The sequence below is a fragment of the Phalaenopsis equestris genome, unplaced genomic scaffold (genome assembly GCF_001263595.1).
Source record: "Phalaenopsis equestris unplaced genomic scaffold, ASM126359v1 Scaffold205539, whole genome shotgun sequence".
Classification (NCBI taxonomy): Eukaryota; Viridiplantae; Streptophyta; class Magnoliopsida; order Asparagales; family Orchidaceae; genus Phalaenopsis; species Phalaenopsis equestris.
Window position 1 is genome coordinate 10,480 of NW_018225025.1, and position 12,628 is coordinate 23,107.

The window sequence follows — 12,628 nt, forward strand, 5'->3', positions numbered from 1 at the left end:
GTTCTTAATAATAAAATGAAAATACCACTAACTTTCAAAGATAATCAACAACAAGAGAACATAGCAAAAAATGTATGCTCTACAATTATCAAAATTTAATAAGTTGATAGAAACAAAAAATGATAGTGAATCTTTTACAATGAAAAGATGATATAACTCTTCAGTTACTGTGTCAACTCCATTTTTTAAGTATTTACATGTGTAATCATAAATTTTTATATTTATAGGCGTAACATTTAATTTTTTAATATTATATCAAAATTATCATCATAATAAATTTTTTAACAGTTAGATATATCTGTCCATCATGAGTAGGTTTCTGATGCTAAAAGCTAGGAATGTTAATATAAAATTTTAGGAGCTGAATACATAAATAATTATAAATTATGTGTTATCTATATTCTAATCATAAATTTTTATATTTATAGGTGTAACATTTAATTTTTTAATGTTATATCAAAATTATCATCATAATAAATTTTTAACAGTTGAATATATCTGTCCATCATGAGTAGGAAGCTAGGAATGTTAATATAAAATTTTAGGCGCTAAATACATAAATAATTATAAATTATGTGTTATCTATATAAATTTTTCAAAATAAAATGGCCAGTATATTTTAAATTTCCAATTTGGAGGGCATGGAATAAACCCATTTCCTTTCAGCCGCGAAGGGAGCCAACCGTCATGTCGGAGTAACAGTACCTAACAGGCTAACACACGTGGCCATTTATATTAAAGCTTCTTTACACCGTGTATTACATTACCCCCTTCTCGCTCTCAGGGTTTGTTCTACCTCAATCCGATGGCGGCGCCGGCTCCCTTTCACCCTACGGTTGCATCTCACTCACAGGTAAGGTCCCTGAAGACGACCTCTAAAACCCTAGCCTCCGGTTTGGGCTTTTCCTTCTCCGCCGCTGTATCATCAAGATCCGCGAGGCGTCTGCTCTCACAGATTTGCGTTGATCCGCCTGCAAATGGGGTGCGCGGTGGAGGCGCCGTACTCGGAGCTCGAATGGTGGCAGCCCCGATCATCAGCAACCCTGTTCCCTCTCTCGACTTCGAGACCTCGGTCTTCAAGAAGGAGAAGGTCAACCTCGCTGGCCATGAAGAGGTCCTTACACGGCTTACCAATCCTTTTTCTGCTCGTTCTTCTGTGTTCTGTTTCGTTTTCTAATTTTTTTTTTTGTTTCAGTTCATTGTTAGAGGTGGAAGAGATCTGTTTAGTTTACTGCCGGATGCGTTCAAGGGAATCAAACAGATCGGTGTTATAGGTTGGGGTTCCCAGGTAAGGATCCATTTCTCAAGCATTCTTCTTTTTTTCTTTAGCGTGTTTCAGATTCGCTTATGCATCTATTACGAGCTACGTAGAATTTTTTATGTGAAGCAATGTTTATGCTTCCAGTGTGTCTGAAAATAGGATTTTGATTAAAAGTTTTCAAGACTGATAGTAATGCTTGAAGCTTGAAATACACTCTATTCACAATCTGATCGGCTTGAACTTGGAACTGATTTGCTGTTAGTCAAATATGGTTTCTTCTAAATTGAATTGACCGACTCAAAAATTGACTTAGTCTTTATATGCAGATATAAATAAATGTGCGGATGCACACATATTTAGACATAAATTTGTATATAAATATAAATTGTATACTGATTGTCTTTATATACCGTCACACACAAACACACAATGTTATATGCTTGGCTAGATATAGCTTGAAAATTGACTAAAAAATTACCATTTCTTGCTAGACTCGAACTTGCATCAAACCAAAAAAAAAAAAAGGGATTTCACATTAAGAAAGACTTATTGAACTAACTCAATATCACACCCTAATTTCTATTGCAAATATCATGGATAATTTGTAGTTAATCCAACATTGGACACAAAATCGACGATTTCATACTTGGATCATACCAAAATAAAAAAATTGATTTCACATTAAGAAATACTTTTTGAAATTAACTCAATATCATTCCCTAATTTTTATTTCAAATATCATGGAAACTTTATAATTAACCCAGCATTGGCTTAACTAGAAAGGATTTTGTATTTTTTGTTTTCAAATTTATGAGGCTAGTGGGTCATTTGATTATACTTTTGAAAAACTTATTGAAGTTAACTCAATATCAACCTCTAATTTTTATTGCAAATATCATTGAAAACTTGTAATTAATTCAGCATTGGCTTAACTAGAGAGGATTTTGCATTTTTGTTTTCAAATTTATGAGGCTAGCGGGCCAGTTGATTATACTTTTGAAATACATGAAACTATTAGTGGTCTATTAATAATAATGGAATATGAAAAGATACCCAAAGCTTTCAAATTTAGTTTTTGAGATTTATTTTAGAGAACACTGAGTATAAGAATGTTGATATTACTTGGATTGAGTATGGGTGGTTAACAGAACATGGAGCTGCTAAAGCGTTTTATGATAAGAAAGTTTTGTAAAGGCTAAATAAATTGATGTTAAACGTAATAATTAATAAGTAACATTACATTGCTTCATACAGTTGGCAATAAATGTTCAAATAAGCAAGTTGATTTTTTTGTAGAAATGTAATACTGAAATTTGTAAATGTTGAATATTAAAAGGATGTAACATGTAGTGATTGCATTTGAGAATGTTTTTTTATTCTTTATTTTAAGAATAAGTTAGCATCACGTAGGTTTTGGTTGATTTGCTTTTATTCTGGAGAGCTAGACTTCAGATGGAAAGGCGGGTAAGAGAAAAAAAGGTTGCATTGTCCATTGAGAAGTTAGGATTTGTGATGACATACTTTAAGGTATGAAATTAAATTTGAGGATAGTTTCAAATAGGTAGGAAAAAATCCTTCATGTGTAGGTAAAGGTGGACATCCATTAGCATTAAAGATATTTGTGATTGTAGGTATTTGAGAAAGAGATGCGAAAACCTAATTATAGGGCATCATAAATGATTCACGCCAATCTTAAGTCCAAGAATAACTTTATTTATGGAGACTGAATCTTTAATTGAAGAACATATTTTACCAGGTAAGAGTCAGGTGCAGTGGAAAAATCTTCAAATGTCGAGGTACAACTAGTACCACTACTTTGGATCATCTGCTACAGCTGATATGATGAAACAATAATAGCAGATGATGCTGTTTGGGAGTTATGTCCATTATTGTGAGCTTTTGGAGTAGCAACAGCATTTCAAACCTCAAAAAGGCTGCATATGAAAAATGAATCTCTTTTTTTCATTTAACACACTTGCATATTGTGTCATCAACAATATTTTTGTTGAACCATTGGTTTGCCTTTAGATGTATCCTCTTATTTTGGGGAGTTGAAGCCTGTTCACCTGATTTTACTTGCTAAATTGCACTCAAAGTAGATAGAGATGTGAAGACATCAAGTTTTGTTTTTCTAGCCATGAGAGCATCCAATGCTCCATCCAATGATGCACTGGGAGAGCGATGAAGAGGTTACCTCAGAGCGATTCCAACTTTACTCTTAGTTTCTTTTTTTGGAAGAAATAATTAAGTTGATTTTATCAAACTATTATTTACTGTTACATGTGCTTATGTTATCATTGTTGATGGTTTTTGCATAATTTTGAGCTTTTCACCAAAGATTTATGGGCGCATGCATAAATATCCTGAATTGATCTTTCTTCTTGGATGTGCAAGAGACGAGTGTATGATGCTATTTGTAAAACCATGCATGGATTGATTGTTGATACGTGCCTTGAAGATGCATCCAAATTTCATGGGGGAGATTGATAAATTGCATTCTAATGTCAAATTTTACATGCATAAAAAATATTTCTCACACATCTATTTAATGCAGACCAATTGTTTTCGAGTGGATATTTTAGAGAGGGTTTACTATTTATATGATTTAATAAATTTAAGGCATCAATTAGTTGTTTTATATTTACTTACTACTTCTTATAGTCCCCATCTAGCTTCAAATCAGGCTTATGTAGTTGATCAAAAGATGAGATGCTAGTCTCCATCTAGATGATATCGATTGGGTAATTTTTGGTGGGGTTGGAAGCAAACAACCTTTATGACAATTAAATAAAATTGGCTAAAGAAGAGGTCGATGTTGGATTAGGACCCCACTTTACATTTCTACATAGATTTTATTGATTTTGTTGTATTTTTAAATAGGTCAATAATAAAAAAAATGAGGGTGGCATATATCGTGTGGATAATATCATTGATCAGAATAATTTTCATCATCATAATCATTCGGCTTATCCTACTTATTTGGAGATGGCATTATGTATTTTCATCTTATCTTCATTCTTGTTGAATGTTGCTATGGTGTTGATGATACCAGAGTTAACTCAACCCACAACGACAAAAGTCAAATATTATCAAGCAAATAACGAATGATACAATCAGTACTCAAAATAATAAAGAAAACAAGACAATGAAGACAAGATTGACCATATTCGACTATGGCCTGAGGAGGGTATCCGTGGGATGGGGTAGCAGGTGACTGTTGGCAGATGGAGCAGCAGGTGCGGGTGGCTGCTGGAAGGTGTGTGGCAGCAGGGGCTGCGGTGTTGGCTGATCGCAGGTGCGGGTGGCTGCCTGAGGCTCGAAGGGGAACTGCATGTATCGGCGGGCTGCGGGAAAGGAGGGCAGAGATGGCAGCAGGTGTGGGAGGCTGCTCGAGAGGCCTGAAGATGGCTGGCGGCCGCCGTCTGGAGGTGCTCGGAGGAGTCAACGACCATTATGAGGCGGGAGGTGCTCGGGGGAGTCAACGACCATTATGGGGCGTTGTAGGCAGGAGACAATAATTGAATAGATGCTGTAAGTGGCTGAAGGGCCGTTTGGAGCTGCTGGAGAAGTTGACTGATGGTAGGGAGGTGTCTGCGGTCAGCTGTGAGGGCCAAAGTGGGTGTGTGACCTGCTAGAAGTGCGAATGGTAGCCTACAACTGGCTGGAAGCGTTGGAAGGTGATTTTGGCAACCTGGACGTGTAGGCGGGTGACTGCGGCAGTTCGATAGCCAAAGGAAGCAAGCAACGACACTCTGTAAGCATAGGAAGGAGGCATCGACACTCTGGAAATGGAGGATCGTGGTTTTGGGGCCCTAGAAGCATAGGATGGCGGCGACGGCAATTTGGAAGCTTAGGATGGAATCGATGATAATAGGAAATGGAAGAAAAATGGAGATACTCTCTATCTTGGACGAGTTACAGTCGGAGCTCCTTTTCGTCATCAGATACAACCCTCAGAAGGGGAAGACACTGGCAGCGGACTCTGAATTCAGAAAACAAATCTATAACCTCTATCCTAAGCAAACATCATTTTATATATATATATATATATATATATATATAGTAATAGTAATAGTAATAGTAATAGTAATTACTAAGTAAAATAGGTAAGGATAGAATAAGAAAGAAAATAGAAAATGAAGGACATATAATAGGTAAGAAATAAAAAAGGAAAGTTATAAAAAAAGGAAGGGGAATAGGAAGGAAATGTAAAGGAGGTGGTGACGGGGCTTGGGGCGGGGGGATTATGGCAGACAACAGGTCCCTCATGTGGGTCGTCCGGTCCATTAGGGGGCTGGATCAGACGTCAGTGGTTGTTTTAGCCGCCCCCTTTATAGTCCCAGGTCAATTTAGCTTATTCTTTGCTAATTATTTTGAACAAACATTAGATTCGCCCCCTTTTATTTCATGTTTTTTTGGCATTAATTTGATCTATTAATTTAAAGGATAAAATTTCTGCCCTTTATTTGGTAGGCAGCAGGTCCCTCCTTTTGGGGGCAGGCTGGCCCATTAGGGGGTTGGAGCAGACGTCAGTGGTTGTTTTAGCTGCCCCCTTTACAGTCTCGTATCAGTTGAGCTTATTCTTTGCTAATTATTTTGAACAAACATTGGATTAACCCTTTTTAATTCATGTTTTTTTGACATTAATTTGATCTATTTATTTAAAAGATAAGTTTTCTGCCCTCTATTAAACATGTTCAAACTATTCTAAGTTTATTTTCAATTATCTTATTTTTAATAAATGCCACTTCATTACTTAATTAATTTTTTTAATTTTGTCACACATCATATTAATATTCTCATTTCCGTTAAACTTAACTTAGATATCAATTTTTTTATTAAATAACCATATTTATATAACAACGCTACCTAATTCCAACATTATTAATTACCTTTTTTGTCTCATGATGTCTTTTTATTTTATATTAATCTTGACTTACTTATCTATTTTAACCGTCCAAATTGAATTTTATAAATTGGATCACTCTCTATAGCTCCATTCGTTAGTGTGACAGATCCAATATCGTTTACCCTATAAAATTTGATATCTTATACCTATACAATGAGACATTATATACTTGGTATTTGATGTACAGATTTTAAATGTTTTACCTTTGAAACATTTTCCGTTATTCAATTTTTTCACTTATTTTGGTGTATTTGTCTAATTATGACTATATTTTTTGCAAAAAGCACATGCCGTGTCCTTGCACGAATGTTTGTTGTTATCATATACATTATTAATAAAAAAGATACGGACTCAAAATTGATTATTGCTATAAACTTGCTTTGTGTCATTCTGTAACTACTAACACTAGTCTTGTATATCCTTAATAACATTAATATTCCTTGGATACACACCATCATGATAATTTGTCATAATTGCTATGAAAATCAATAAAACTATATGATTTTTTATTTTCATTCCCTTAATGTTTTATTAAATATTTTAGCATAAAAATGAGTTTTATAGATTTTGCGGCCAGGGAACCAAATTGCTTCTCCATTACCTCAATAATTTTTTAAAGTCTGCTCCGTTGCTTTCTTTTATAGCTTTATTGTATGTCTTATAAGTTCGATGTTTTATAATTAGTACAAACTTGAACACATTTGCTCTTAAATATTAGTAACAAAATGACAGTTTTCCAATCATCTGACATCTAGTGTTTTCAAAATTCTATTTAAAAGATGCATTATCCTAATTAGTCTGTTATCTCCATAATTTTGTAAATCTTAATTGATGCTCATGTAGATTAAAGCTTTACCTTTACTTATTCTTTTTGTAACCACTTCACTTTTGGATCAATCTATAAGATATTTCATGATACTATTTCAAAATAATTTCTTGAAATTTTTATTCGTAATTTCTATGAAGAACAATTTTGAAGGTTTTAGCCTCTGATCTCATGGTAGGAATGAAAGTTTTGTTAGTGAAGTTTGCACATGGAAGGCTTTTAGATTGTTTGTATCATACAAATTATGTAATATACAATTGTCACTTGGGGCTCGGTTGCTCAATTTTTGTTCACAATTTTTAAAATAAATAAATCTCTAATTAAATGTGACACATGAGAAGCATATGGTCAATGCTTAATATTGTTTTTAAGTGTTATAACTCAGTTACATCACGATGACACAATAATAACGTTGTTTATGATTTTCTCAAAATAAATCAAGTAGCTTTTTTTTGAAATAATCATTAACATTTATTTTTCCAAGGCTCAAACAGAAAATCTTACCCCTAGCAAATTTTTTCTTGAAATGTTTAGTGGTGAAAAACATGTTTGATGTAGTTAGAATTCGATCCCAGGGCCTCTACAATAAATTCAACAAAATATACCGTTTAATCTTGTTGATACGCAAAAACATATTTATTTCTCTGCCTCAATTTTTAGTTATTTTCCATATGACCTCTTGCTTTTTAAGTGCTTTCAGAAAAAGAAATGAACTATAAAGTATGAATTTAAGCCTTTCGCTCGCATATATGGTAAATTTATGCAACTTTAATGCTCTACCTTGAACGTTACCTCTGAGTCCATTTCTTCAGCTTCCTTTATTTTCCTTGGATACTTTTTACAGTTTTTTTTTTCCTTATAGTACATGGCATCCCTGCGAGATCATCTTATTGAGTTTTTTTGTTTGTTCACTGGTTGCTTAATTGTTTATTAGCTGACTAATACTGAAAATTTTCAAACTCTCTTGTTTTTCAGGGTCCTGCTCAAGCACAAAACTTGAGGGATTCACTAGCCATTGCACGGTCAGATATTATTGTCAAGGTGAAATGAACGACATTTAAATAATTAAAATAAAACTTTGAAACAATAATATTGACACAAATCAAATTGATGACACAATAACATAATCATCTCATATGGCAATTTACTTTGAATTTTGGCAACCTCATTACTCTATATTTTATTGGATTTGATTATTCGTATGCCTAAATAGCCAATTCTTAACTTTGTTGAGTAACCCTTACCTGTACTACTTTAAAAAACAAATCTGAATAATTATCTCATTGATCAAATAGAAGTTATGCTTTCTGGGTTACCATGAGCGGGTACCCTATCCATAGGATAATTTTCATTCTCCTTTTTTCGCATTTTCATTCTTTTTGATTTCTATAATAAGTTATTTCTTTAGTTTTGCTTCGCATCCATGTTCTTTTCCTGGAATTTAAATTTTTTGATATTGGTATCTGTAAACATTTTTCTTTTCCACTATATTTGTTTCCTGTTTTTGGGCGATTTAATTTTCTTTTTAGGCATTCCATATCTACCTATTCAACCTTTTAAAATTTATGGTGCAAATATTTTTTCCTTTCCAAATTGGTTTGAGGAGAGGTTCTCGATCTTTTGAAGAAGCCCGAGCTGCTGGATTTAGTGAAGATAACGGAACATTGGGTGATATCTGGGAAACAGTTTCAAGCAGTGATCTTGTTTTGCTATTAATTTCAGATGTTGCACAGGTCAGAACTACGGTTTTGCAAACTTGTAATCATTGTTATTTCTAAATGACCAATTAATAGTATGACCATTGACATGAATGACCTTTTGTTGAATTAATTAGACTGCATTTCTTAAAAACTGAGGGAGTTTAATGCATAGCTACTTTTGGCCTATTTATTTTTTTAGCATTATTCTTCTTCTATATTTAGGTTTTGTTCCCATTTTTAGATCTGTAATCAAATGCTTCAAATTTCATTTCTTTTGATGTATGGACAGTCTATTTTGATGAACTAAATTTGTTAAATTTGATCAAATAAATTTTAAAGCTGGATTTGTTAATTATTGCGCTTCTTTACAGGCAGACAATTATGAAAAGATTTTCTATCACATGAAACCGAACAGCATTCTGGGATTATCACATGGTTTTCTTCTCGGCCATTTACAGTCACTGGGCCTTGACTTCCCTAAGAATATTAGTGTTATCGCTGTATGCCCCAAGGGAATGGGTCCTTCTGTGAGAAGGCTTTACGTTCAAGGAAAGGAGATAAATGGTGCAGGTATCAACTCAAGTTTTGCAGTTCACCAGGTATTATAACAAAAAGGCTTATTTTTCTAAAAAATTCTGTTAAATTTGCTTTATTTGTTTACTCATATGATACCTGCAGAATTGTGAAAGTCTTTCGCTGTGGAGTTTTATTACGGGGCATTTACATACATACACAATTCTAATGCATTTACATATCTCACACAGTTTAACATATCGCTCCAATCTTTAATTCCACATAAAAATAACACTATAATTACTTTTTTTATAAGTGAAATACACTTATTCATGCATAAGTTTAACCCACCAAAACGCTATGTATGTAAATATGAAAATTTATGCGTGGTTTTTATTACTACATAAGAATTGTGTGCTAGGTATGCAAATTTCCCTTTATATTAAACACAAGCTTTGATACTAATCAACATGCTGTGGTTTCTATCAACAGGATATTGATGGAAGGGCTACAAATGTCGCTCTTGGGTGGTCAGTTGCTTTGGGTTCGCCATTTACATTTGCAACTACTTTGGAGCAGGAATATAAGAGCGACATTTTTGGAGAACGAGGTGAGACTAAACGCCAGGTGACATTTTATTTTATTTTATTATTTTCATAATATTCTTATTCCAGGTATTTCCAGGTATCTTACTTGGGGCTGTGCATGGAATTGTGGAGGCTCTATTCAGACGATATACTGAAAGAGGTATGGATGAGGAATTGGCCTATAAGAATACCGTCGAGGGCATAACTGGAATTATATCGAAGACCATCTCAACTAAGGTAGCTCTATGCCACAAGTATTTGACCGTTATATTGGATGATTGACCTCAATTCTAATCCATACAAATTTTAGGGGATGCTCTCTGTATACAATTCATTGACCGAGGAAGGGAAAAAGGACTTCAACGCGGCTTATAGTGCTTCCTATTATCCTTGCATGGACATATTGTACGAGTGTTACGAGGATGTTGCAACAGGAAGCGAGATTCGTAGTGTCGTCTTAGCTGGTCGACGCTTCTATGTAAGCTAATTTGTTATATATATATATATATAGTGTTAATTAGTCCTGTTGAGTTCGAGCCACCCTTGGCTTAAACTTGTGCTTGATTAAATAATCTAGTTCAAGCTTGAGATTAAGCTGGTTCATGAGCCGGCTTATTTATTTTGAAATAGAGAAAATAATATTCATTATGTTATAATAACATGACAAATGGAATGAACAATCAGGAGATCAATAAAAAAATATTTATTAATCTAAAATGTAAATTATAATTTTTTTAATATTTTCAGGAAAATTTAGGTACATAACACTCAATATATCTAACACCTAAACTTTAATTTTTACATAAATGCTTGCATGAAAAGGTGTATTTCACCTTTAAAAGTTAAAATGATGGTATTTTATATACGCATGAATGATTTGGGTTGGATAGATGTAAAAAGTAAATTTTAGGTGTTAGATATGCAAATACATAGGAATTGAGGTACATAACACTCAATATATCTAACACCTAAACTTTAATTTTTACATACATGCTTGCATGAAAAGGTGTATTTCACCTTTTAAAAGTTAAAATGATGGTATTTTTTATACGACATGAATGATTTGGGTTGGATAAATGTAAAAAGTAAATTTTAGGTGTTAGATATGCAAATACATAGGAATTGAGGGATATGTATATAAATGCCCTATATTTTTAATACTTTAGATTTAATGTTTTGAATTTTAATATATTTTGATATTTTGATATTAGTTTTATTTTAAACAAGCTTGCTCACGAGCTAATGAGTCGAGCGGGCCAGCTTGAGCTTGACTTGGTAGCTCATTGTGCTCAACTCATGAGCCATTTATCCGGCTGAGCTCGATCCAGCTCATGTGTCAGCTTAGTTCAATTAATCCCCTAGTTAGCAGCAAATAGTAATTTAGCTGTGTGGCATTTTATGCTTCTCCATTCTTTTATATTCAGCTATATTCCTATTAAGGGAATGGGAAGTAGAGTGAGTTGGTTATTTTTCTTTCACAGGAAAAAGAAGGCCTTCCCGCTTTCCCAATGGGAAAAATTGATCAAACTCGAATGTGGAAAGTTGGCGAAAGAGTCCGTGCGACCCGACCTGAGGGTGATCTCGGCCCACTGCACCCCTTTACAGCTGGTGTTTATGTTGCTTTAATGATGGCTCAGGTACACGTAACATCTTTTTTCTTATAACTGTCGCTGCTATCTAAATGTATTGAACCATTTATGTGATTCTTCTGTAGATTGAGGTTTTGAGGAAGAAGGGGCATTCTTATTCAGAGATCATCAATGAAAGTGTTATTGAATCAGTGGATTCCCTCAATCCTTTCATGCATGCTCGTGGAGTGGCATTCATGGTCGACAATTGTTCGACAACAGCTCGTCTGGGATCGAGGAAGTGGGCACCACGCTTTGACTATATCCTCACCCAGCAGGCATTGGTTGCTGTGGATCAGGGCGCTGAAATTAATCAGGATCTCATCAGCAACTTTCTGTCAGATCCAGTTCATGGGGCAATTGAGGTTTGTGCTCAGCTGAGGCCGACCGTGGACATATCTGTGCCGCCTAATGCTGATTTTGTCCGCCCGGAACTGCGTCAGGACAGCAATTAGGCTTCACTGATTTTGTCTGCCCGGAATTGCATCAGGCCAGCAATTAGGCTTCAGTGGGCGAAGGTACACATTGTTGTGATTTGCTTATTTACTTCGGTTATTTTTATGCAGAGCTGGTACTTGTTTAGTGTAATATTAGGCATGGAAAGCTGAACTCTAGAAATAAACTGGTCTATTGATGGGCTTTTGGTTTTGTTATGTTATAGTATGCTTGCAACCCGGTACGTTACTATAAAATATCTTTTATATATATATATATATATGTTGAAGCCTATTTTGTATGTGAAATCACACCCAAGAATAGAGTGAAAAGGAGCGAGGCGGTGAGGAGAGAAGAATGAAAAAGAATACTATCTTGGGTTTAGAGAGCAGGCGGTGAGGAGAGGAGAATGAAAAAGAATACTATCTTGGGTTTAGAGAGCTTTGTTGCTTGCCCTTAAAAAAGAAAAAAAGAGAGAGAGAGAGAGAGATCCCGTTTACATATTAATCTCCCCTTTATGTAAAAGCGAGAGAGATCCCGTTTACATATTAATCTCCCCTTTATGTACGAGTATTTTGGCCTATAAAATTGGCATATGATTACACTAGGATGATTAGATTTTTAAGAATCTCTAGCTGCTTTCAACTCCAGGGTCATTTGATATTCATCAGCGTATTGTCCCTTTATGCCCGTTTATGTGGTCATTTACCGTAAGTATGCTCTCGTACACGTTCATTCGTAGTGGACCCCACCTATCCGGTCGCTCACA

General features: G+C 34.6%; 1 protein-coding gene across 2 annotated transcripts; it reads left to right on the forward strand.

Moving 5' to 3' along the window:
- Positions 1–751: 751 nt before the first annotated feature.
- On the forward strand, positions 752–12,116 carry LOC110036360 (ketol-acid reductoisomerase, chloroplastic). Of its 2 annotated transcripts, XM_020740787.1 has the most exons (11): positions 753–853; positions 956–1,114; positions 1,196–1,288; positions 7,972–8,037; positions 8,589–8,729; positions 9,068–9,295; positions 9,702–9,819; positions 9,894–10,033; positions 10,107–10,274; positions 11,278–11,433; positions 11,511–12,116. In XM_020740787.1, exons 1-11 carry the CDS (start codon positions 806–808, stop codon positions 11,877–11,879), a joined length of 1,686 nt encoding a protein of 561 aa, XP_020596446.1. In that variant the 5' UTR covers positions 753–805; the 3' UTR covers positions 11,880–12,116. The 2 variants fall into 2 exon arrangements, with proteins under 2 accessions (XP_020596445.1, XP_020596446.1); XM_020740786.1 differs by having other exon boundaries at positions 752–1,114.
- Positions 12,117–12,628: the final 512 nt, after the last annotated feature.